This window comes from Podarcis pityusensis, assembly GCF_964106645.2.
Source record: "Podarcis pityusensis genome assembly, chromosome: 15".
NCBI lineage: Eukaryota > Metazoa > Chordata > Lepidosauria > Squamata > Lacertidae > Podarcis > Podarcis pityusensis.
In genome coordinates, this window is record NC_138040.1 from 13509526 (window position 1) to 13536977 (window position 27452).

Below are 27452 nucleotides of genomic sequence, written 5' to 3' on the forward strand. Positions count from 1 at the left end.
GCAACGAGGGGAGAGTTAAAGTCACTGTCCTTTTATGCATTTCTTCTATACAGGGGGGAGAAGGTTTCGCTGCGTACATTCAGGCTGGGCTAAGCCCTTAGAAAGATACAAAACGGAGTAGAGAAACCTCCTCCCTGCAACCAGGCGATCCCAGAGACAGCATTATTGCTCAGAGAAAGGGGGGCAAGCGAGCTTAAGGCAACAGGGGCGACTGGCTGTAGCGGCGGCGACCCTCGAGAGGGGTGCCTGCAGTCCGAAGGTGCAGGAGCGGGCTCCATCCGACTGACGTGGGTGATCAGGATCTCAAGCAGTCTTCCGTGACCCCCTGAGCTGCCAGCTCGGCTAGCACATTGTCCAGGTAGTTGGGGTCTGGATAGCCGTGCCCCGAGGTGTTGGAGTCCATCTCTGTCTTGTGGTGGATCTCGTTCCACACCACGGTGTTGCTTTCTCCTGTTGTGCTGGACGTCCCAATGGTGAAGATCAGTCTCCTCCTCCAGGCCACCTTCAAGAGCTCCAAGACCTGGCAAGAGGGAGGGAGGGAGGTCACTCAAAACTGACTTGCTGATTCAATGGAGGCCATCTCTGCTGGTGACACTGTGTGGCCGTGAAGCCAAATCAGAGTGAGGGCGTTAAGCTTTGCCCTCACCCAGAACTTGTTGGCGTAATGGAGGCCACTGCTGCCAGTGACAATGCATTGTTGTGAAGCCAAATCAGAGTGAGGGCACCCCTCCCCGTCTTGGCCATGGCAGTTTTGGATGGTAGATGGCAGTAGATGGCACCCTGCAACCATGTGGGCGAATGGACCTTGGTTGTAAGTGTGAACTGTCTCTATGAAGCTGGTGCCGTTTGGAGCTGAATTTGAGCGATGGGGAAGTTCTAATTTGGCTTTGTTCTGCATTCATCGAGAGGTGTTTGCCAGTCCTTACATCTCACCTCCTTTCTTAGCTGTCCCTGGTGTTGGATGGGGTTTTGGCCAGGACAGTTACCAGTGTCCCCCACTGCATCTTACATTTATTATTACTACTACTACTATTAATAATAATATTTATATCCTGCCTTTTCCCTCATTCTGGGGCTCAATGGAACTTAAACTAATTAAAACATGGTACAGATAAAATACAAAAAGCTAAAACCATATAAAATATTATTGTTAAAAGTAATCAAACTTTTAACAGAATCTGAACAATATAAGAAGCAAATCTATTAAAATACAGGCAATAAAGAAGACATAAGCTTGTGCTCACCCCTCTCCTCTATTACAGCCTTCACCAACCTAATGCCCTCCAGGTGTTTTATAGAAAAGTTTTCAGCAGGCATTTAAAAATTAATACAGAAGGCCCTTGCTGAATCTCCAGTGGTGGTGAGTTCCACAGTACTGGGCTGACGACACTAAAGGCTCAGTTCCTTGTTGTTGTCAAATGAGCCTCACCTACTCAGGGAGCAGCCAGAGCTGCTCCTGCAGATAATCCCGGAGTTCGAGCTGGAATATAAGGGATCGGGAGAGTCCCTGAGGTACCCTGGACCTAAGTTGTTCCAGCTCCCAGCAGCCCTTGCTAGGGATGATGGGACTTGTAGTCCAAAACCCTTGGAGTGCATCAGGTTGTCTAAGGCTGACCTCCTAGCTCCTCTAACTGTTGAAAGTTGACTGCCACAGGTAAGTGCAGGTGCTGACTCCATCATACCTTTCTTCCCTTTTCGTTATCTGGCAGGTAACAGTAGCGCGGGAAGCCCCTTGCAGAATATGGGCGGCCTGGGTTGGGGTGCTCCGGACCCTGGAAGGGAGACAAAGGTCACACATGTGAAATCCAGTCATTGGCTGTACTGCCCACTTAGCTTCAGAGGTGGCTGCAGGAAGGGGGCAGTGCTGTGTAGGAACACGTGGGAAGGGTTGCTGGTTAAGTATCAGATGGGTACTTTGCATGCTGTCAGTCAGGCCTGTTGGCAGACCAACTCTGAGTTACAAAGATTTCTGCAAATGTGGCATGAAAGCTGGCAACATCAACCCCAATATGTGGGAATCCCTCACAGATGTCCACAGTGCCTGCAGGCAGTCAGGTTGTGCACCCATAGCGGTGACCAGAGGAGGAATGGCTGTTGGGACGAGCGCAGAGAGAAGAAATGCCGTGGTGCATTTGCAGCAGCACAACCGGATGCCTTCAACTGCCCCAGCTGCAACAGGACATGTCTCTCCCATGCCGGTCTCTACAGCCACAGTAGGCGCTGCAACCTTGCAGCGGTTTGACTTCACCCCCAAAGGCACACTCCTCCACTGTCTCCCAAGTCAGATGGATGCCAACAGTCAGGGGTAGCCAACATGCAAACCCTGGCGCTCCACCCCTGAGCTATGATTTCCCCTCTTCCTTAGCTGACGCCACTGCATAGCGGGGGGTTGGATTAGATGATCTGTGGGGTCCAACTCTATGATTCCATTCTAACTTTCTCACCTGAATGCCCCTGTTAATGTGGTACATGATCTGTATCGAGCCACAGTCCTCATTCCCCGGGAGAGACTCGGAGAGTATGGCGACATCCATCTTCCCGTTGGGCTGGGTGCCTGTCTTCTCCCCGTAGATGGTCTTACAAGAGGGGCACTGGAGGCTGCCGTCCTGGAAGGTAAAAAACCAGGTCAAAGAAAGGTTTAGAACCCCGAGAACCAGGGGACGTGTCAGGGTGGGGAGCCTGAGCCCCAGGATTTTTTGAGGCAGGCTCCATATTGCCTGCATCTCCCCATTCCTTTTAAAGAAGTTTTGCTTATACTTACAGAGAACAACTCTGAAGCACAGCATCCCACCCCTGGGATCCAGTTTACTTCCCTTATTGTCTGTGGTGCTAGGCACACCACAAAGGGCGGAGGAGATTGCAATCACTCACCTCCTTAAGTTCCCAGAAGCACCTATTCAACCCCACTCCGACTGTAACAGTTTTTACATAGATTGGCATGCCTACTCTCCTTGAGCCCACAAATACGGTCACCAGTGGCAGCCAGAAATTTTATTCTGATGGCCAGAAGGAAAGAGTTCTTTCTGCCATTGTTATAGCTGGCAACAAGAGGCAGAGAGCACCTCTTTCAAATTGGCACCGGGCACTTAGTAATATAGACTTAGTAATATAGGAATATGCCTCATGCAGAGTCAGACCAACAGCCCATCTAGTTCAGCATCGTCTGACTGGCAGCAATGGCTCTCCAGCGTTTCAAGCAAGGAATTCTCCCAGCCCTACCATGGGAGATGGAACCTGGGACCTTTTGCATGCAAAACAGCTGCTTTGCGCCTAAGCCATAGCCCTTTCTTTTCACCCATTATCTTCTGGGAGGAGGATGTATTTGCTTTTCCTCTGCAATACAGGAAGGGAGGGGAGCCAAGTTTTGATGGCTACCAAGGCCAGGGCCAGGCAAAATTTTTTGACTCCCGGGTGTGTGTAGTGGGAGGGAGAGGGGACTGCTCAGCAAGAAGATAGGTCACAGCAAAAAAAGAAAGCCCTTTGCAACCACAGGAGTTTGGGGGTGCAAGTCCTTGTACAAAGTCAGAGCTGCTTGACCATCTAGGTCACATTCACCCCATGCATTTACAGCTCTGTGACAGCACTTTAAAGAGTCATGGCTTTCCCCAAGAATCCTAGGAGCCGTAGTTTGTTCAAGGTGCTGAGAGTTGTTAGGAGGATGTCTCTCCAAGGGCTACAAACCCCTTTTTCCCAGGGGTCTCTAGGGGATCGGTACATGCATATTTTGGATATTCTCTCTCTGTGTGTGAGAACCATTTGTTCCAGAAACAGAAAAGAACAGAGAAGTGGTTTCAAGAAGCAGCAGAAGGCTGAGATTGTTCTATCTATGCAAGGACATTTTTTGTGGGAACTGTTCTTTGGACATGCACATTATGACGGGAAGCACTGATAACAAAGGTTCTGCGTAACTTAATGTGAGTTTCTTGCTTGCGCCTTTTGGTGAGAGAAGCAGAGAGAGAGTGTCTTGGACTCTTGTTGGACTCTAAGCATGCCTTGACCACGGCAGTGGTGAATGCCTATATATATTTGCTACCAATATGCTTTTATGCCTATCAAATAAACCTCTACACTCGACTGAATCTTTATGGCATCCATGATTGTTCATTGCCTACTGTGTGTGCCTTCTACCGCAAAGACACTTCCAAGGAAGGAGCTGCGTTGAGATGTAACTCTGCTGAGTATGGATACTGGCACACAAGAGCAGCAAAAATGATGCCGGACCCAATCCTTCTAAATCATCCATCAGTTTGATGGATTGATTCAACAGCAAATGCATCAGCTATATGCTTGTAATAATAATAATAATAATAATAATAATTTATTATTTATACCCCGCCCATCTGGCTGGGTTTCCCCAGCCACTCTGGGCGGCTTCCAAAAGAATATTAAAATACTATGTTACATCAAACATTAAAAGCTTCCCTAAACAGGGCTGCCTTCAGATGTCTTCTAAAAGTCTGGTAGTTGTTGTTCTCTTTGACATCTGGTGGGAGGGCGTTCCACAGGGAGGGCGCCACTACCGAGAAGGCCCTCTGCCTGGTTCCCTGTAACTTGGCTTCTCGCAGTGAGGGAACCGCCAGAAGGCCCTCGGTGCTGGACCTCAGTGTCCGGGTAGAACGATGGAGGTGGAGACGCTCCTTCAGGTATACTGGACCGAGGCCGTTTAGGGCTTTAAAGGTCAGCACCAACACTTTGAATTGTGCTCGGAAACGTACTGGGAGCCAATGTAGGTCTTTCAAGACCGGTGTTATATGGTCTCGGCGGCCGCTCCCAGTCACCAGTCTGGCTGCTGCATTCTGGATTAGTTGTAGTTTCCGGGTCACCTTCAAAGGTAGCCCCACGTAGAGCGCATTGCAGTAGTCCAAGCGGGAGATAACCAGAGCATGCACCACTCTGGCGAGGCAGTCCGCGGGCAGATAGGGTCTCAGCCTACGTACCAGATGGAGCTGGTACACAGCTGCCCTGGACACGGATTTAACCTGTGCCTCCATGGACAGCTGTGAGTCCAAAATGACTCTCAGGCTGCGCACCTGGTCCTTCAGGGGCACGGTTACCTCATTCAGGACCAGGGAATCCCCCACATAAGGCATAAGGAGTCCAAATGATACTTTGTAGGGGCAGATTGGAGCAGGAAATTACCAGGACCACAATAATAATACTTCATTTTAGTAGTCGGTTTCTTGCTAAAGGTGCTTCCTGTAGCCAAACAACCAGGGCATTTGATATAGGCGCAAGCAAGCAAGTTAGAACATTTCGCAGTTTTCTAAAATCGAAAGAGGGCGTTTCTAAAGTTTGAGGCCTCTTTTTCTCTCAAGGACCAACAATGCAGTCAATCAACCATTTGCGAGATTTTTTTGCACAGAAATTGATAATTGTGGGTGAAGATATTGATATATTAATGAGTTGTTCTGGGCTTCGTAAATTAATGCAAGAACCTTAAACCTGCGCCTGGTTCTTTTCTGAGCTAAAATCCTTATGGGATATGTGTGTCTTGATGGAAATCTAGATGGAGCATTCGCTGAAGCTGATGTACCGGAGGAGCCGGCTGGAGAATTGAGACTTCTGCCCCTATCCCTGGTCTTGAGTTTCCAGCAACCTTAAAGGTTACGCCTCGCTGGAGCACCAGCATCATCCCTGCTATAATGATTACCCTCAGCAGCAACTGCACACCATGCTGTTTAGGGAAAGGGTAGCTGCTTCTGCACATGAACCTGCCCCACCCACCAAGTACCTTATTGCCGCTCGTGTACATGGCCAGCACACAGAGGAGGTGGAAGGTGTGGGTGCACTTGGCCAGCCTCCCCACGCTCTCCGGTCTGATCGTCTTGCTCTCGCAGGCATCGCTGTAGCCCGAAGGGGCGCCTAGTTTTTCCATGCAGATGATGCAATCCTGGACAGAGAGAATCAGTGTTTCAACTAAAGCAGAAGAGGAGGCTGGAGAAGAGCAGGGTCGAGAGGCAGAGTGGAGGCAGGCTGCTGAAGAAGCCAGGACGTCTCCCCCTCCTGCCGCAACCAGCTACCCTCCCCCCCGGTCTCCCAGGACATGCAGAGAAATGAAGAGCAGAGGAGAGATCGGCTGTGTGCGCAATCTGCGACTGCTTGGGAAAAACCATGGAGAGGAGGAGCCGTAGAGAGCAGTGGGAAAGACCTTTAATCCTCGCAACTGCTTTATCGGGGCAAGACCTACAGGGACGAGTTGCTGTGCTCACTGGGCCTGAGCTGTTTTGCTTCCTTTGAATAACTTCACGGACGTGTTTGCTGTCGCTGACCTAACGCCTGACTCCGGCTCCTGACAACTAACCTATATTGTGATGTTTCTTTAACCGATTTAGCAAAAATTAACAAATAAAGAAAGCTGCATTTCCCCTTCCATTCTCCCTCAACTTTAAACAGGGGTGATGTACCTCAGGCATGGAGGCCAAATGCGGCCCTCCGAGCCTCTTCACCTGGCCCTCAGAACTCTCTCCAGGCCACATCCCTCCCCAGCCCTGCTCTGTACCCGCCATCAGTGGCTTTGCCTGGCTGGAACATTTGCTTGAACTCATGCCACTGGCTTGCCTGGATGGAGGATAGAGAGAAGGGAGGGTGGGTGGGTGTAGAAACAAGCCTACTGTAGAAATTTGCATTCACTGCCCTGCCCACTTTTGGCTCCGGCCCCACCCACCACCTGGAGGTTTGCCTCAGGCTGGAAGAGGTTCCCCACCCCTGGTTTCTAGGGAGGGCTCCGTTCCTAGCTTGGAGGGGCTCCTGGGGCCGTTCTGCAGCTTACCTCATCAGCAGGGGGTGCATTCAGCTCTTCCAAATACTTCTTAACCACCTCTTCAGGATTGCTGGAGCCACCTAGAGAGAGAGGGAGAAGAGAGAAAGCACAGAAGGAGACATCAACCTAAGCTAAGGCACAAATCTGCTTGGGAGACAGCAGATGCAATAGGAGCAAGCAGCCCACAGGCAAGTAAAGGCGACAGGCCAAGGAGGAAGGGTTAGAGAAGGTGCAAGAAGGTTAAATCCAGCAAAAGTAATTTCTGAGCAGTCGCAGCCAGCGCTTCAATGCTACGTGCACAAGATCACAGAGCAGGGCGGAGTCGTTTCCACTGATGGGCACAAGAGCTGGGTAGAGGCCATTCGCACCATATGTTTGAAGTGTGATAAAATCACTTTAAACAATCATGGGAGCTGTGGTTTATTAAGGGCGCTGTTAGGAGGCCCCTATTCCCCTCCCAGAGCTACGATTTCCACAGTTAGGTTAACAGTCAATCCCTCTTCCCAGGGAACTCTATGAATTGTAGCTCTAGGTGCTTTCAGTGAACGTGGCCTTGGTCTCTCAACTTGTAACGATGACGAAAGCTTTGCTCTGCTCCTGCAGTGGGTCTGTAAGGAAGGGTCCAATACCTGGGCAGAGTACCACCTGCCTAGAGAGACTTCTTAATACCATCCTACCATTGTACCCCTTGAAAGAAAAGGTAATCTCAAAATGCATTGAGATCTAGTCATTGGAAAAAAAAAGTCTGTGGAAGCTACAGTTGTCTACTGGGGAGAAGAGCACCTCTGAACATATACAAAGTCCTCTCCCCTCATCCCAGAGAGCAGATGCAGCTGGCCAGTGACATGCAACACTACCCTTAAACCAGGGGTGGCTCCCCATATTTTGCTGGACTGCAACGCCCCATTGACACTGGGGTCAGATTAGAGGGGTGATGAGAATGAAGACCCATAATAGCCAGGGGGCCACAGGTTCCCCACCTGTGCCTTAAGCTACTGGTAGGAGAGGTAAGCGGGTTGTCCACAAACTGCCCAGAGCTAAGGATCCAGAATACCACCTCCGAAAATGCAAAAATGCGGGTTTGCAGAGCAATGCAGAGAGAAAACATTAGGACAGTGGTTCTTTACAGTGGGTTCTGACCAGTCTAGAGCCTAAAGCAAAGCCCCTTCCTCTCTTTGTACTTGTTTTACTGCTCTTACCACTTTCAAAGCTATTTCCTTTGGTCACATTTGTTTGTATTTATGATTCTGACTTTGCAAGTCACAAGAAAGCCAATTATTATAAACAGCTATTGATTTTCTTATAAATTAGTTACTGTACATCTACAGTAGGCAAAGACTTGTGTATGTTTGGTACGTACCCATATATAAATATATACTGCTCTAAATTTCCTTCACCTGTATGCTGTCGTTGGCAAGACTGAGTAAAAATATTTTTCATGCACAATTCTTTGCTTCCTCTTCTTTAGCTACAATATTAGATCAGAACATACATCTATTTCTGCATATATTTATTTTTTAACTAAATGTGCAATTAATTGCAACTGGCTTGAATGTTACTGTATTATTATCTTCCTTAGTGGGTTGTGCAAACTGCCCTACTGAATAATACTTTTTATAGCAGGCATAGGCGAACTTGGCCCTCCAAATGTTTTTAAGACTACAACTCCCATCATCCCTGACCACTGGTCCTGTTAGCTAGGGATGATAGGAGTTGTAGTCCAACAGGAGCTGGAGAGCAGAGTTGGCCTATGCCTGTTTTATAGGGTAGGGTAAAGGGCACTGGGGATGAATTTATGGAACCAAGAGGGCAGTGGCCCAAAAATGTCTGGAAACCTATCAGAAAGCAGTGGATGGGATTCAGCTAAGGAGTCACACCAGTGGAGGTGCTGCCCAATAGCTTTCCTTTCTGCAACGACACCCTCTGCTCTTCCCCCACCCCACCCAAAATTGCCTCTTGTGGGGTTGAGAAAAGCCCCAAGGTAGCAACACGGGGTGAGGATAATTGCTTCTGTAATGCTGAAATCATTGCCCTATTGGAACGACCCCCCTAGTATATCTCTTTTGAAATGTGATGCTATTCTGGGCTGCATCAACAGAATTACAGTGTCCTGATCAAGGGAAGAAATTGTACCAATCTATTCCGAATTGGTAGGCCCACAGCTAGCGCACTGTGTCCCGTTCTGGGCCCCACAATTTAAGAAAGTTATTGACAAGCTGGAACGTGTGCAGAGGAGGGCAACTAAGATGATCAAGGACTTGGAAACCATGTCTTATGAGGAACTGTTGAGGGAATTGGGTATGTTTAGCCTGGAAAGGAAGAGACTGAGAGGAGATATGATAGCCATTTTCAAATATCTCAAGGGCTGTCACATGGAAAATAGAGCAAGCTTGTTTTCTCCGGCTCTGGAGGGTAGGACCCAAACCAATGGATTCAAGTTACAAGAAAGGAGATTCAGGCTAAACATCAGGAAGAACTTTCTGACAGTAAGAGCTGTTCAACAGCAGAACAGGCTCCCTTGGAAGGTGGTGGACTCTCTCTCATGGGAGGCTTTTAAGCAGAGGCTGGATGGCCATCTGACATGGATGCTTTAGCTGAGATTCCTGCATTGCAGGGGGTTGGACTAGATGATCTTGGGAACCACTCCAACTCTAAGATTTTATGATTCTTCAGTTGTTTTGCATTACAACACCCATCGATCGTCTGGCAGCCCAAAATATCTGGAAGGCACCAGCTGTTGGAGAAGGCTGAAAGCAAAGGGGCTGGGCAAAACAGGGATTTTGGAATTTCTTTTTAGGATGAGCCAGATGGAGGCAATAACGGTTCCAAATACCAGTTGCTGGAAACCACAGGTGGGGAGAGGGCTCTTGCACTTGGATCCTGCTTGAGGGTTTCCCGTAATGGGCATCTGGGTGGTCACTTTGAGAATAGGAGGCTGGACTAGATGGGCCATTGGCCTGATCCAGCAGGCTCTTCTTACATCCCTAAAGGGAAATGTGTCTCAGCATAACAAACACAATGGCAACAAATAGGAACTTGATTTATCATTAAGTGATCTGAGAATCTTTCTAAATGAACGAATTAAGAGGAGCCGTGATGGATGAGCCCGAAGACTAAAGGACACAAACATTTTTAAGGGGGTCAGTATTATGCACATTAGCAAACCCGGGAAACCCAGCTGCAACCAAGGTATCACTGAGCCGCCGTTCAGCCCAAAACATTTTACTAATACCAGTTTAACCATCGGAGACCGTTTTTGTGTCAGCCACCAGAAGGTGAACCTCGGCTAATCCGATAAGCTGCAACAGGAGCCTCCGATACTGTAAATATAGCCTCCTCCTCCCCACCCTTCCCTTCGTTCTTGTGTGTACCTTGGTTTCTAAGCATAGAAAGCCTGGAGACCACCCGACTTCTCTGTTTGGGAGCACAGAGGCGGCTTTAGAAAATGTCATGCAGATTCTGGAGAGACTACAAAGCAGCAGCATGTAGGCAAAGATCGCGTCAAGACCCTCTGCGGCAGACAAGGGCCAGGCCATCCAAAGAGCGTCCAAAGCTATCCAATTTGCCAGAGAAGCCAGAAAGGAGGAAGGAAAGGAGAGCAGAATGCCGCAAGGAGGAGGTGGTGGCGGCAGCCGGGAGGAGATCTCCCCCACAACCCGCCCCCCTGAGGAATCCAAGCAAGTGGGCTACCTTTGGCGATCTCTCTCCTCCTCCCCTCCTTAACTGAGCTGTGTTTTTTAGAGGCTCTAGGGGCTCTGGCGGGCTGAGGTGCCAGGCTGAGGTGCACAGGGAATCCAGGGACTGACATCAGAAAGGCCATCATGCCTACAGGGGGGCACGAGATCAGCATGCAAGGTGGGGAAGGGAGGGAAGGAGGAGCGAAAAGAAAATTTGCATCACACAATTTGCCAGGAAATAACACAAGGAAACCTTGATTTGAGAAATTGATTTGACCAATGTAAAAAGAAATCATAAAACAAGCACAAAAGGAAAAGGAGGTGATTCAGTATTGGAAGGGGGTGGGGATATAGATGGGTAAGACAGAGACACCTAGAAACTCACTTTCTCTCAAAAGGGTGGAATTTGGGGGGTGGGGTGCAAGGAAGCGAGTCAAGCAGCAGACATGTTCACAGCTGCCAACTTCAAATGACCACATAAATCAGGGATGGGGCATTTGTAGCCCACAACATCTGGAGGGCCACAGCAGATCTGAGCAGCGGCCATGCTGGCTAGGGCGGATGGGAACTGGAAGTCCAAAATAAATGGAAGGCACAAGCTTGAGGAAGGTTAATTGGCACAGGGGAATTTTCCCAACTAACTTTTTCCCAGAAAAGCACATTACTGGTGACGGGGAATGCCGGCTCCCAGCCTTCAGTTCAGCAAAAAGCAAAAGCTTCCATTTTTACTTTAGAATGAGCAATAGTTCCATGTGACATACAAGCTTGGGGGAACTGTGGCTTGATCTAACCAACATTCACAAAATAACAACAACAACAAAGCACGATCAAGCTGGAGATTTAGAGGGTGGGGCATGCAAGGCTTCGTACAGTCCATTCTCAATCTAGTGATTGAGACAAGTCATCTGAACCAGACTAATACATAATACGACAAGAAGTCACAAACACACCACTGTTTTTCAAGGGATCTCTCCTAAGTTCAGCTGGTTGCTGAAAAGCCCTGAGCCGATGACACAGAACAGAATTTGTGTGTGGCAGAGGATTCTAGGGTGCTCCAAGTTCATGTGAGTCCTGAGGCCTACACTCACGATGACAACCATACTGAGGGCTGCTGCAGTGCCTACTCAAGTCCCAAAGCGAGAAATGGGCAAGATATCATCCCAGCAGCTGCAAAGTGTTTCTGAGGCATGTAGAAGCAGCAAGACTCATTGATGTTCCTAAGCACCCCTGTTGGAGACCAGCCACCTGCTTTTCAGAGTCAGGGAAGGATAGGTGGTGAACAGATTTTGGAGAAAAAGAAGACCACACCCTGCTTTCTTTTTTAAGGGTGGGGGGATTCCAGAAGTGCACCCTCCATCTCCCATTTTATGACTTCACTGGGTGTCCCCACACCCTCCTGGGCTTTTCTTCCTTGCACCTCATTGCAGTGAGACTCTGCCCAATTAAGGCAGACTCTCACAATGCACAGAGCCAGCCACAGGGGAAAGTAGTATGCACTCAAAACATATAGCACCTGGAAGAGAATTTGTGGACTGTAGCCTCCCATTAGATTGTCCGAGCATCTTATGGAATATATGGGGCAGGGGTACATCTTGGCTGTGAGTCCTGCAACCCCTGCTCCCTGGCTTGCTACCTAGCTGGGGAGGGTGAAGTCCTGACTGATTGACTGCAGCTACAAAAGCTGAGACTGCCTAAGAGGCCAGGGCCTATTTTGGATGCGAGTCCTTCAAGCCCTGCTTCTCAGGATGCCTGCGGGTTATTGTTTAGGGTTTTTTGTTGTGGTTATGACTTAATTTTGGAGAGGCTTAACCTTGCTACTATTAATAACAGTTTCTTGTATCTTTAATTTTAGATTTTATTATGACTTAGGTGCAGATTGTTTATATGCTTTTACTTTCTCTGCTTATGTCTACTTTTTTTGTACTTTTGCAATTGTGTACATCTTTTCATGTTGTAAGCCGCCTTAGGCATGGTTTTAACTACGGAAAGGCAGTCTTCTCAATACCTCTGTCAGGGAAAGGGGACCAATGGTCTGAACTCCAGTAGCAGTAGCAGCCTCTGAGAAGCAGAAGGGGTGAGGGGAAACTGTATCAAGTATGGAAAGACAATCTATTGAGAATTCAGAAATCCTCATTTTGTGAAGTGGACTTAGGGACATTCAGGAAGAAGCAGGCAATATGTTTACCCTAACAGGACACAGGTAACTGCTAAAAATAGGGAACCTGTGGCCCTCCAGAAGGTTGCTGGACTACAACACCCATCATTCCTGACTATTTATCATACTGGCTGAGGCTGATGGGAGTTGAAGTCCCACATCATCAGTGAGGGCACCATTTTGTCTTTTTGCTAAGCAACTGAACACCTCTAAGAGATATTGCAACATTTTTTGTTTTTTTTTGCATAATGGTTTCTGGGATCAATGTATCCAACTAACTTTTACTCAAGAGTTGAAGTTAATGGCCATGACTAACTTAGGTTGGTTAATTTCAATGGGTCCACTCTGAGTAAAAGCTAGCTGACTACAATCCCATGTTTTTGTCTACGCTTGGATGAAATCGGACACCATTTTGAATCAAGATGGCAGACTGAATCTCTCAAACCTGCATGGATTTTAACCACACTTTGCCTGATGGGTCCTGAGATCAAGGAGCAGATTTTTGTCTGTGCCAACTGGATGCCATTTTGAATCAAGATGGTGGACTGAACCTTTCATAACTGCACCTTTTTTGTTTCTTAGAATTCCCAAGCAGCACCGGGTATGAGGATGCCAGTTCCTTGTAAGCCCAGTTGCCAGTGTAAGCCATGGGCGGGGGGACAACAAAAAGAAATAACAGGAGCCATTTACCTGCCAGAGCTTGGCTCACTTTGCTGTGTCTGGACATGTTCACTGGTAGCTTTGGGACACTGGAGAGAGAAGAGGACAATGTTACTGAATGTGTTTTAAAGTGGATAATTATAGCAACCACAAGGAATAAGCAAGAGAACCAGACATAACTAGGGCTGTACATGCTCTAGGCTAAAAGGTTTGGCCCCCTGAACAGCTGACTCCTACAACCATGGATAAATCAAGCAAACTGTACACATGGGCACAGTTTATAGTGATTTTATCAGATGGGGGAAATGAGGCATACACAACTCCATCACCACCACTGCAAAACCTATTCAGCAGGATATATTATTGGCTTTCTGAGATTTCAACAAGTACTGCCCAGTTTAAAACACTCACACACAGCAACTTGCTTTTTTAGAAAAAGAAAACAGCTGATTCTCAGGAAGTTAAATTTCAAGCCAGTACCAGCTTCTTATACTCCAGCTCAAGATATACCAAGTTTTCTTGCAACACCACCACCAAGTGCTGGGACAGCTCAGTTGGTAAAACATGAGACTTAATCTCAGGGTCATGGGTTCGAGCCCATGCTGGGCAAAAATTCCTATACTGCAGGAGGTTGGACTAGATGATCCTTTTGGTTCCTTACAACTCTACAGTTCTGATCTGATCCAGTATTTCCTGGCTTTGTATCTAGGCTGATTCATAAAACAAAACCTTCACAGTCAGATTAAAGACACTGTCTGCAGCTCTAGGGGGGCTTTTTGCTGTGCGCAAAAAAATGAAAAGTTTCCAAATCTAACAAAAATAAGAAATATTTTAATCTGTGGTGCTGACCAACAAACAGCACAGCCCAAGAGCTGGATAGCAATGGCTGGCTGCTCAGATTTCCTTTAATCACATACATGGGAATATTCTGTTTGAAGGTGGGTTTTTGCTAGCTTCAAGTATGTGAGCCCGGACAGAAGTAATTACACACTTCCGACAGGAGGCTATTATGTGGAGGAAAGCTGCCCAGGGCTGTCTGCTGGTGCTGAAACAGGACCTTTCCACAGCTTAAGCTTCTACCTAGTCCCCCAAACACCAGCATCACCTTCAAGGCCTGATCCCCACTTAGCACAGGCAAGTGAAAGAGGAAGTCTAAACACCTCATAAAGAGCAGCAGCAGCAGCAATACAGTGACCCTAACCTGAAGGCCAGTTCACACACGCAGGGTGAATCACTTGGATACTAAATACTTGCATCCGAATGTGTGAACCCATGCCACCAAGAGAGCATAAGAGCATGTTGCAGTCAACATGGCTTACCCAAATGCCCGACAGCCGGTAAGATTGTGTCCTGAAGGAAAGAGTCACTGGAACGTAGGAAGCTGCCTGATACCAGCTCAGACGATTTAACCCTGCATTTTCTACAAGAGGGGTGAGGAGCCTTTTTTAAAACTTAATGGCTGCATACCCTTCTGAGCAAGCTTCCGAGGGTCACATACCAGTGCTGGATGAGGCCAGAGGCAAAAGTGTGTGGAACAATGAATGTGATTTTTATATTATTACAGGAAGCTAGTTTCTTCACACTCAGGTACCCCACACTATCTTCCATCCAGGCAAGAAAAAGACACGATCAGAGTTTAAAGCTACATTTCAATCAGGCAGAAACCCTCAAGGAGGATGTGAAGCTGGGCCGGTAAGAGTTGTGGCCTTAGGAGTAATAAGGGCCAGTTAGAGGGGACTGGGCATGGGGTACATTTGGCCCCTGGGAGGGAGGTTCCCCACCCCTGGGCTGAAAGAGAGTCCACTAACTATCAACAATTCTATTTTATTTTTTCACTGTGCTGAAGTTGCATCTCTTTTCCAACAAATATTAGATTGGGAGATTGACATTATTTCAGCTGCAGGCTTCAGAGGCTCTTGTACAGCAGATAAACAACGCCATTCAAGAGAGAGGGGGGAACCATCAGCAGTGGGTTCACAGTGATTGGAAGTGGCACTCCAGAGTCTCAGGCAGAGGGAATATTTTCCATCTCCTGCTACCTGAATCCAGTGTGCAGAAGCAGAGACAAAGGAAAACCCCATGTTGGGGATAATTAGGAAAGGGCCTGACACCTTCTACACCTTGCTGATATCATAATGCCTGTGGCACGACCACACATGGAATACCGGTTGACGCTTCTAAGAAAGTTTATTGCAGAGCTGGAAAAGGTGCAGAATAAGGGCAGTCAAAACCATCAGGCGGGTGGAACAACTCCCCCACCGGAAAGGCTATAACATTCCGGGTCTTTTTCGTTCAGAAAAAAAAGGTGAGTTGGGGTGGAGGGGAGAGTGTGATATAAAGAAATTGTGCATGGCTTGTGATGAATTTGCTTTCTCTATAAAAGCTGCACGTAAGCAGAACACCCAATTGATCAGCTCAGAAGAGTCTGGCTTCTCCAATGCAACTGCCTCATCCTAATAAACAGAGCCTTAAACATACTTTTATCCTAATCACAGTGACAACTTGCTTCCCACCCCCCTACAGGATCCATGCTTTTCTCGCCCTCTCTCATAATATGAGAACCTAGGGACATCCAATGAAGGGTGGAAGATTCAGGACAAAAGGAAGTCCTAATTCAGACAACACATAGCTGAAGTATGGAATTTAATACCAGAAAACATAGTGACTGTCTAACCTGGTTGGATGTGAAAAGAGAACACACAATTTTGCACAGGACAAAGCTATTGGTGGGTTGTGAAGCAGAGTGGGAGAGGGGGGTGGCCTGGGGGAGAGTCCCAAGGCTGAGATACAGAGTTTTGGAGGGCCAGATTTGGCCCGCAGGCCTGATGCTCCCCACCCTTGGCTTAGAAAGGATGTTAGCAACTCAAGAGTAAATCAACAAACATAGCTCACCTGACTCCTTTTGATGTGGTGTTTGCTGGGCTTGGCCCAGCGACGGCTCCGGACTGCGGTGCTGCCCCGGCACTGTGTACATTCAGCCTTGGCATCGACCGTGCTCCGGACAGGGCTGGCTTGTTATAAGGCACAAAGCCCACCAGAGAGGAACTGAGGCCCGCTGTCCTGCCAGTCCCCAGATTCCCAGCAGAGGGTCTGGGAGCGGTTCCGGCGGAGGGTCCAGGGAGGTTCACCATGGAGTGCCGGAACCGTGATGTAATGGGGCCAGTCCCACTGTTCAACAAACACTGCTGGCATGTGCATGAGGGTCCTGAATGAGGAGGCCCCGTCACTGTGGTGACTGGGTAGGGAGAATCCACCCGCCTCCGGATTCTCCGCTGGTAGCCCGTGGCCTTGTTGGTCTGGGTCTGTGAGACGAAATCGATGCTGTACTTGTAGCCAAAGAGCCCAAGATCTGCCTGGGGGGTGCTGACCGTGAAGGCTTGCTCCAGGTAGATGCAGACGGTCATCTCATAGGGGAACCAACCGCCGTCATCATTCTGCCACTCCCAGACGACTCCCTGCCCAGGGGCTGAATCCAACTGGAAAACGTGTCTGCGCACACAGCGCATAGTCCCTACAAGGAGAGAAAAGGGGTACCAGCAATTTGTAAGATGAGGAACAATGGTAAGGAACAAGCCTTGCATCTTTCGACAGAGGTCCAGGCCCCAGTTGCTAAGGAAAACACTTGATCTTAATGATCTGGAGTATTTTGGTATCCCAAGGCTTGGCAAATCGCCCAGTCCTCAGGGCTACACCCTTCAATGACTATGCTTTGCTCCAACCTTGAGTGCTCTTGTCAGGCTGGAATGGGTTCTTGGGCTCTGATGCATTGTCCTGTGTATTTGGACACGGGATTAACAGTCCCGTTGTTTCTGTGCCTTAAGGCTCTTCTCCTTCAGTTGACTGACTGAGACATAACCAGCTAAATTCTTCAGCTCATAACAGAAGTCTCCCTGAACACGATGTTCCTGCAAGACAGGAACAGAGAATGTAGTGGACTCTAAGTGTCGTAGGGCTACAGCTCTCATCATCCTTCTCTGCTGGCCATGCAGGCTGGTGCTGATAGCAGTTGGAGTCCAACAATGCCACTTTGGCTAACCCTACTGTGAAGAGGAAAGGGATCCTGGGGCCAAAGGAACATTCCTCCTCCTCCTCCAGGTTGGAGACACCTGTAACTCTTAATCTAAATAACAGAGAACAGAAGACCCAACACTGACCTGCATTCTTGTTCAGCTCCTCTATTATTTAATGTATTTCTATCCTGCCTTTCTCCCAAGTAGGGATTCAAGGCAGCTTGCAACATTTAAAAACATCATTATTAAATACATAATAATAAAACCAACCTAGTTGAAAACAATAGTCAAAATATATCACAACACATTTAGAGACAGCAGTTAACACTGGGTTTGCCCTGACAGCAGCCCAGTGGTAAGCATGGTCTGCACCTCAGTTTCCAAAGGCCCATGTGAACAGGAAGGTCTTGGCCTACTGGTGGTAGGGTAACAAAGAGGAACCCAGTCTGACCTCTCTTGGGAGGGTATTTCACAACCTGGGAGCAGCCACAAAAAAAAGGCTTTCTCCTGTGGACCTGCTGTACCTCTGATGTTGATGGGACAGAGTGAAGGTGCTTACCTGAGGATCTTAGCACCCAAGCAGGTTCACATATGGAGATGGGACCTTTCAGGCAGCCTGGGCTCAAGTCACAATGTCCTCTAAATGCTCCTGGACTCCAACTCCCACCAGCCTCAGCCAACATGGCCAGGGATCATGGGAGCTGTAGTCCAGCAGCAACCAGAGAGTGTTTGCTACCCCTACATCTGCTAATCTGCTAATCTGTCCACTGCCGACAGCTGAAGCGCCACACTCCTGCGGCCTGACTTTGCATCTGTTGCTCCCTTCTACAAAGATGTTCAGAAACTCAGGAAGGAAGATTTCCTGCCATTCTCTCTGGCTTCTGATGAACAGCCCAGATTGCCTGGGTTTTTTTACATTGCAATTACAAAGTTTTGTGGATAGGCATTTCCTGCTATGTTTCCTGTCCACCCCCCAATTTTTATGTGTGTGTGTGTTTGTGTGTGTACATATATATATATATATATATATATATATATATACATACATACACCCACACCCATTGTTTGTCCTACTCTAAGTAGGCAATTGGTGCATCTTGGTAACTTTAAGCCATCCATTTTAATGGGTTTATTTCGAGTATGACTTTGTTGGATATTACCCACTAGGGCTGGGCGATATATTGATACATCATCCAAAACGGTTTTGACGTCTGTATTGTGATAACGGTTTCATAATTTTAGACCTGGTCAATATATTGCAAATCATGACGTGTATCTGTATCTGTGTGTGTGTGTGATGCAAAAATCACGATGAGGGAAACACCATGAAGCCAGCCAATGCTTCAACTCTACACAGCTCAATCCTTATTTGAGCCATCATGATAGATACTGTGATGTTTATCTGGTGATATATCACAATGTTGCAAACCAGATATTGCCCAGCCCTACAGTATTCGCCTCTACATAATCTCATCCAGCCCTGGTCTAATCCTCTTTTAAAGCAATCTAGATTGGTGACCATCACTGCCTCCAGTGGGAGCAAGTTCCATAGCTTAACTCAGTGCTGTGAGAATAAGTCCTTCCTTCTTTCTGTCCTGAATCTACGAATATCCAGCTTCATCGGATGTCCCTGAGTTCTAGTGTTATGAGAAGGGCCACTGCTAAGTCACACCCAGGCCAGCTGGCACAGCCACTTTCCTACCTGTATCTTGCCGGAACTGCGTGAGATTCGGTATGTCGATGATGTAAGGTGCTAGCGTGGAATCCGCTTGCCCCAAAGGAATGCTGCCGTTGGCAGGCCAGGAGGGCAGCGACTGCCTCCCTTTTGCCATGAGAGCCTGGAAGGACTGCTCAATGTAGCTGCACACGCCACTTGGGTACGGCCTCCACCTGCCGAACTCATCCTGCCACTCCCATACGGCCACTCCTGGATCTGGCAGGGACGGGGGAGGCCCGGCGGAGGTACCTGGCAAAGTTGCCATCTTCAATGGGCTTTTTGCCCTTCCTCCAAAAAAAAAGTGGGGGGAATATGGAAGGTTCGGGATGGTGTCAAGTCAGAATTCAATTTTTCATCTTTGGCAACAGCAGCTTGTCACATCTGCAAGTTAAAAGGGGGGAAATGTTAGCATTGAGACTCTGTGTTGTTACTCAAGGTTCAAACAAGTGGGTGCCAAACAAATACAGTATACATGGTAATATCACCCTCTACCAATACAATGGTATATGAGCAAGAACAGAAGGACTTCAGCTAAGTGGTTAGAGCATTTGCTTTGCATGTAGAAGGTCCCAGGGCTCAACCTCAGGTAGGGCTGGGAACATCCACTGCTTGAAACCCTGGAAAGTCAATGTCAGTCAGTGTAGACAATTCTGAGCTAGATGGACCCAATGATCTGACTTCCTATGTTCCTAAAAATAATGATGAATGAGGGGCAAGTTTTCTTCTTCTTCATCATCATTTCATATTTCCTACTGCATTCTTATTTTAACTTCATAATAGACTCTTGAATTAAAATAAAAATGAGTGGAAGGTTAGAGCTGAGCTGAATCAGCGTAACTCTGCCCATTTTCAGTTTCATTTTCAGTTTCACTGGCACTCAATTTGTCCCATCTTGTGTGGTGTTTATGAAAGAATGCACAAAAACATCTGCATTTAAATTATAAATTCCTTTTTATGCACACTCTGCATGCAATGTACACATTTTTTGAATCTCTACCCTGCCCCCCGTAAAATACTTTAAAAAATACAAACACACACAGTGGTACCTCATGTTGCGTAACCTCCAGGTCACAGAAACTTCAGGTTACGGCCTCGGCAAAGCCGGAAGCATGCGTAGAAGAGCTCTGTGCGCGTGCGCAGAAGCGCTTTACAGGGCCACGAGCATGCGCAGAAGTGGCATGTCTAGTTACAGATTTTTCGGGGTGCACACAGCACCCCAAAATGAATTAAATACATAACTAGAGGTACCACTGTATTGTGCATATGTTGCATGGACCGAAATTGCACTGCAAAGATCCAAACAAATCCACACTATGTTCCAATCCACAACTGCACCACTGTGGAAAGCGGACAGAATGAATTCGTCCTCTGTCCCTATGGGAAGATCAAGTAACAACACAAAAGCAGGTAATTAAAAAACAAACAAACCCCAAACTACTAGGATTGTTCTGGTCTGCTTGGTTCATGTAGGAGCCTGGGAACATGGCTTCATGTGGGTGAAGCCTCTGGCTGCTGGTGGCAACAAGTAGTTTTGACAGTTGCTACAAGCACACAGGCAAAGCCTCCTTCTGCCCTTTCCAACTGCTGCCCAAGAACCCTGTCTCTGACAGCATCAGCCCTGCATGGCACTCGGAAAGGAGGTAGGAACAAGGAAGAAGCAGGTCAAACAACCAGGTTTTTTTTCCACCCAGGAAAGAATCTAGGACAAGCTCAGAAAGAAAGCTTTCCCTTTCAAAGCAGAGAGGCTCCACAAAAGAACTGCTTCCTTCTCCTGGGGCTGTTGGGAGGGCAAAGAGGAAAGATCAGTTGTACTGGGCCCAGCATGTGTGGACAAAGAGCGGGTGGTGGTGGTATCTTTCTAACCAATGGCACAAAGGCTTTCATGCAGGCTGATTTTATAAGATCAGAAGGTTTCGGTTTTATTCTTGTATCCGTTTTGCTTTCACTGTTCCTCAAGGAAACAGGAGAGCTGTGGAGCCTGTTCCAAAAGCTTTGCAGGAAAAAAGCTATGAGTCAGAAAATGGTCCACAAGGTCATAGCTAGTGAAATACATGAGACCATGAACTCTGGTCCCCAGTCCAAAGCTGACAGCACATGCACCCCCTTTCAAGCTGGATGCATTGAACTCAAATGTGAACAAATGACACCAGGAGGGAGGAAAGAGGTCACCAAAGCTTTTGCTGTGTGCTGTAAAGAGTGGAAGAAGCTGTTTTCAAATCAAAACACAGAGTTTTCTCCCCTCAGAAAATACTTTGCTTCGAAACTCAGCATACAAGCAAAATATAACCAGCTTACATAGAATGGTACTGTTGAGTAACCTAGGTTTGTAGGTCAATTGAGAGTCAACCTGGAGGGCTAAAAAAAATAAAAGGCACCCTGATGCCCCTTATTGGTGGCACTTTTACAAAGCAATAAAAGGAAAGACCCCTGCCTCAAGGAGGCTGCAGTTTAAAGTACAGTGGTACCTCGGGTTACATACACTTCAGGTTACATACGCTTCAGGTTACAGACTCCGCTAAACCCAGCAATAGTACCTCGGGTTAAGAACTTAACTTCAGGATGAGAACAGAAATCACGCAGCGGCAGGCCCCATTAGCTAAAGTGGTGCTTCAGGTTAAGAACAGTTTCAGGTTAAGAACGGACCTCTGGAATGAATTAAGTACATAACCAGAGATACCACTATATATCTAAAATGCACTTGGGCATTTTGCTTTTGCTTCATCATTTGCTGCTACAACTACACAGTGCACTCCTGCCTCAAGAGAAGGGATGGTGTCCCAAACTGCAAGCACCAAGTGGGGCTTGTGGGAGTAGTCTGGTGCAGGGATACCAAAGGAGGATCTTAAAAACACTAAAGCGGCCAGTTCCAGTGCTTTATTAAAGAAAGGTGTAAACTTGCAACATGGAGTAAAGAGCCCTGCTGCCTTTACAGTCACGGGGTGAACACAGCAGCAACAAAAAGTCGCCATGACTTGTCCACACGCAGATAGACATGTATACATTACTTATAAAAGAAGCTGCATATGTCAGCTTGGCCAGAACCTCCCATCAACCCACCTGACCCTTGAGGGCATTGGTGGCAACTATCCAAGGCTCGCAGATAACTCCCCTCTCTGGGCCCAGAGCCAGGATCTCAGGGCCCACAGAAAAACATAGTACCAAAACAAGCCAATTAGCAGATATCCAAGCAAGTGAACATACATGTGTGAGCGCATTCTTGCAACAACTACCAATTAGTTTCAAAGTTATTTTGACTATCAAGATGGCCTTGAGGGCCTTCCGAGAACAGTCTCATCTTCGGTTCAACATAGATGGGGAACTCGTGGCCTTCCAGACATTGCAGTACAACCCCCCATCACCCCTGATTGTTGGTCACGCTAGCTGGGACTGATGGAAACTGGAGGTCAACAACATCCAAAGGGCCACAGTATTAGCCCACCCCAGCTACGGAGGGTTTAAAAGTGACCAGCACTAGTTTGCTGCTGAACACTTTCAAGCACTCGAGAGCCTTGGCCATTTCACATTTCTGATGCATGCTTCCACTTACTGGTATTTACATATGATTTTGCCTAAGGGCTCAAAAGAACACTCTTTCAGTATTTTATTTTTTTTTAATTAGACTGGTTGTCTGTTTTGGAAAGGGTTGAACTCTCCCTTAATGGGGCTACCCTTGGAAGGAAACTTCAGCTGGTCTAAAATGCTGCAGCCAGATTACTGGTTGGGATTGCATTTAGATCTCATATAACCCTTGTTCTAAAACAGCTGCAATGGCTACCAGTGCATTTCCAGGCCCAATTCAAGGTGCTCACAGTAGTGTTTAAATCCCTAAATGACTTAGGCCCCAAATAACTGAAAGACTACCACATTCCCTGCAGACCCTCTCAGTTGCTAAGATGGGCAGGAGCCCCTTAGTAGTTCTGCAGAAGCTAAGAGTGGGGGTGGCAGCGCCTAAATTGTGTGACTCCTCCTCCACAGAGGTACATCTGGCACTTTCATTCAGCAGTTTCTGGAAAATGTTGAATTAACCCTGGCTTAAGACACCTGAGCTATGTGTTTTCAGGACCCACCTGTGTAAGTCGCTTTAAATTTTTTTTAATACTGTGCTGTGTTCGGATGTTGTAACCCACTCTGAGAAATTTAGAGTACTGTGATTATTTTGTCGCTCTTCATAACAACCCTGGCAAGAGAACGAAGAGGGTCCACCCATTCACAGGCAAATTGCAGAAGCCACTTCCAGCAACACTGTGGAGATGTGGAAGAAAATGAAGTCCAGAAACATGCAAATACTCCACTAAGGCCTGTGGTGTTGGGGTGGGTATTAAATGTAGGGGAAGCAGTTCCACATGCCTTTCTAGCAACATGGAATGATTACCCAATGTAAGTAAATGGAGCCGAGAATGACACACAAGAGGTGCTGAGAAACAGCTGGATGACATCTATCCCCTCTGCTCTCACGTATACACACAAAGTTATTACTCATCCTTCCCCAATTAGATTAGTTGACATGTGAATGATAAAGGAGAGGAATTTCCCACCATTAAATTTCCAGCATGGGGAATAGCTGTCTAGGACCATAAAGTTAGGTATCAAGTCAGCCAAACAGCAAGCCACCCCAGAGGCAGGCCTGTTTACTCGAAGGGTGATAGATTCTTGCAGCTCAGACCCCTCAAGTGAAAAGTGGCTAGACCTCAGATGCCTGGTGACCTCTGTCAAGAAAAGGCAACCCTGCTAAGACAGTAAGAAACACACCGCTGGATCGGACCAAAAACCTACCTAGCCTAGCATCCTGATTCCAACCAACTGCCAATGGAATGCCTCCTGGAAGCTTGGCGAAGTTGAGAAACCTTCCCCAGCAGAAGGGACTTAGGGGTATACTTTTCTTGTATAAGGAGGACCCCTCACACACAAACATATATACCCACACCCGTGGGCGGGGGGAACTTACTTCCCAATGCACAATTTTGCCAACAGCTCTGATCACTCAGCAGCCCCCCTTACTTGGGAGGGGAAACCACAACACCCCAAAATACCCATCCCACACCCACATAGCTTTCCTGTAGAAGAAAAGTTGCACCATAGAATGCGTGCCTTAGCACAAGCACACCAAACCTCCCCCAAGAGAAGCCTGAATCCTTAAAGGAACGCTACCTTGCCCAAGGGACCATTAAAGCACCCCTAAAACAAGCCCAACATTTTCCAGGCAGGTGACTATAGCAATGAGTGGTGTATTAAAGGCAGCCAATGTGCTGTCGGACTCCAATCTCCATTGGCCCTGGTCAGCATGGTCAACAGTAACAGATGATTGGAGCTGGATGTCTAACATCTAGAGGCCACCACTCAGCTACCCCCCTCCTCCCCATAGAGTTCTGGCCTATGACCAGGCGGTCCTGGGTTCAAATTCTCAAGTCAGCCTTGAAGCCCACTGGGTATCCCTGGGTCACACATCATCATCATTATTACAATTATACCCCACCTTGCCTCCAAGGAGCTCAAGGTGGTCCACATGGTTTCCCCTCCCACTTTACTGTAATCATCACAGCAATGCTATTTTTCTAGAAAAAGAGGTGCCGGAAATCACCATGAACGCCTCCCTTGTTCTCTTATAACAGCAATGGCGTCCACATGAGAGGTGCCAGAACTGAGTTCCTGTGAGTTCCAGCTGGGGGGGGGGAATAGCCCTGTTAGGTAGGTTAGGCTAAGAGGAAGCGAGTGGCCCTTAAGGTCACCCAGTGAGCTTCATGGGGATTTGAAACCAGGTCCTAGTCCATGGGTAGGCAAACTAAGGCCCAGAGGCCGGATCCGGCCCAATCGCCTTCTAAATCCAGCCCGCGGATAGTCCGGGAATCAGCTTGTTTTTACATGAGTAGAATGGTCCTTTTATTTCAAATGCATCTCTGGGTTATTTGTGGGGCATAGGAATTCGTTCATTTCCCCGCCCCCCAAAATATAGTCCAGCCCCCCACAAGGACAGTGGACCGGACCCCTGCTGAAAAAGTTTGCTGGCCCCTGTCAGACACTTTAACCACACAGGGCTGATCTCCCTTGCACAATGGTTTCGTGGGGCAAGGGGACAGAAGAAGTGAAACTTCCTCTGCTTACCTTATGTTCCTCCTTCAAGTAAGGGCAGGGTTTATTAAAAATACAATATACAATAAATGAATAAACCACAACCTACAGGTTTTGAGAGTCGTCCTTGGGCTAGAAGGAGTGGCGAGAGAAGACTAAGAGGTCTTCACTTAGCGAAAGAAAGAAAGAAAGAAATCACAGTGGGTGGGTGGGTGGCCGGCCTTGGGCAAGTACCTGGCTGCTTAGTAACTCTCTCCGTCTCTGAAGTCTTAATTTACCTCACCGGGCGGGGGGGGGGGGCTGCGAGGGTAAAATGGACAGGAGAGGAAAGAGAAAACAGGAGACCACAAACACCAACGGCCCCACCCCGAGTTTCTGGGAGGAAATGAAAGATGTCACGTTATTAAAGAGCCGCTCCCAATTTTCTCAGAAATTCCACTTTATTAAAAAAACACCATTTATTTTAATTTTTTAAAAACCCTGAAAAGCTCTACTGGAGACTGAAAGGCACGAGGGGTCGTGGACCCCCTAAAATGCCCCCCTCAGCCCTTCAACCCACTTCCCTCCGACCCGCAACACTTCGAAACCCCCCCAAAACAACTCCCCAAGCCCCCCAGACCTCTCAGCCCCCAAAACTCTTCAACCCCCCCCCAAAAACCGCCCCACCTCCCGACGTGCGAGTGGGGCTGAGCCGCCTCGCCCTCCCAGCCCCTCACCGGAGGCCGCTGCCAGGAAGCTCCTCGCTGCCGCTGCTACTGCCGCCGCTGCTATTCCTGCCGTTGCTTCCTCTCGGCCACCTCCGCCTCAGCCAGAGTGAGTAAGCACGCATGCGCCGCCGCTGTCGTCATCGGCACCGCCTCCTCGCTGCCGAGCAGCATCATGGGGGTCGTAGTCTTTCCTTCCCTCCCCGCTGAAACGACTCTTCTTTTTCCTGCACAAGCGTTCCATTCCATTCCGCGCCCCGTCCCCGAACCACGCATGCTCGCCGCGCGTGCCGCGGTGCGTCCTGGGAAGGGTAGTCTCGGGAAGTGGGAAGGGCTGCAGCCCCTCCGCCTCTTCCCACGTGGTGGCGGTGATTCCTTTGGAAGGGACCTTTGCAAGAGTGCTGGTGGTGGTTGCAATCATAATAATAACAACCTGGATTAGGGATGTTGTCATATTGTTAGTTGTGGTCTGGATTAGATGCGATTAAAAACAGCTACTGCTCTCTATCAGGCTAGCTCAAGGCTGAGTTTTTCCTGCACAACCATGCTTGACACATTCTTAATACAGTTTGAGTAAGCAGGTTCTCCTAACAATATCTTTAATGCAGTCTGGGTAAGGGGAATCAGCAGATTCTCCTTACATGTGTGTGTGTGTAGAAACTAGCCTAGGGTACACAAGTAAAATTTGCACTCATTGCTGAACCCACTTTTGCTTCTGCCTCTGCCTCCAGCCCTTGGAAACAGGGGTGCCAACTTGGAAAAAAAATGGGGGGGGGGCGGGTAAGCCTTGCCCCACATAATCAATCACTAGTTGCGGTTCAACACACACCATCTGAATGACAATGCCCTCACCTTGGGGTGCAGAGCAGCTCCCTCAGATATTTTATGGGGGGGGTGTGAAAGCTCCTACGCTTTCAAGGCTGCCCAGAAGGGCATGTATCCCTCAGGCTGAAAAGGATTTCTCTGAGTTGCAAGGCTTTAAAAACAAAACAAAAATGAATAGCAGATAAGCAGCAGCTGCTGTGCAGTTATTTTGTATCCTGTTGTTGGATCAAGGTCATACAGATAGAAGGGGCTTATTAAGGCACAACTGAAAGCTAATTTGCGCTTGGGAAATACGATTCAAGGCATCTTTCGGGATCTCTCAGGCTGATAACTGTGAGAAGGATGTGATATGAATTCCTGGGGTGACAGAGTCATACTCTGACCATCCGGAACGGCCCAGGAGTCTTAAGAGCAATTATTTCCAGTCTGTTTGTTTTTTTAGCAAGCGGAACCTTGCCAAGTTAGCAGCCACCATGGAGCACTTAATTGCTTGGCTGGTATCAAAGAGGTGGCCTAGGAAGGACTAGGCTCTGATGGAGCAAGGTTGATATTGGATCAAAAGGCTATTAACAGCTGGTGAGCAATGCCAGCCCAGAGAAATGGGGCAGAGGGAAATCACCAACAGCATTAACTCAGTGGTTGAGAACCCAGGGGCAGTGCAAGGCCCCTGAGTTCAGTTCTCAGCATCTCCAGATAAGCCTGGGACAGACTCCTGTTAGAAACCCTGGTGAAGGTTGCCAGCTTTTCCCTGCAAATATCTCCAGATAAACCCATTTCTATAGGCAGTTTTGACTAATGCAAATATTTGCCCAATGTAATGCATCTTTTAAATGTTATATTCAGTAGTATATGCATTGCTTGCCTGCAGAACTGTGTTG

General features: G+C 47.8%; 1 protein-coding gene across 2 annotated transcripts; it reads right to left on the minus strand.

Annotated features, from left to right (window-relative positions):
• Window positions 1-15: 15 nt before the first annotated feature.
• Window positions 16-25889, minus strand: DTX2 (deltex E3 ubiquitin ligase 2). Of its 2 annotated transcripts, XM_080982990.1 has the most exons (10): window positions 25762-25889; window positions 18965-19360; window positions 16145-16763; window positions 13283-13341; window positions 10451-10585; window positions 6770-6840; window positions 5732-5890; window positions 2445-2606; window positions 1683-1772; window positions 16-520 (listed from the first exon to the last, which is right to left on the minus strand). In XM_080982990.1, the coding sequence occupies exons 2-10, from the start codon at window positions 19242-19244 to the stop codon at window positions 296-298; spliced, it is 1800 nt and encodes a 599-aa protein (XP_080839116.1). In that variant the 5' UTR covers window positions 19245-19360; window positions 25762-25889; the 3' UTR covers window positions 16-295. The 2 variants fall into 2 exon arrangements, with proteins under 2 accessions (XP_080839116.1, XP_080839117.1); XM_080982991.1 differs by lacking the exon at window positions 10451-10585.
• Between the last annotated feature and the right edge of the window lie 1563 nt (window positions 25890-27452).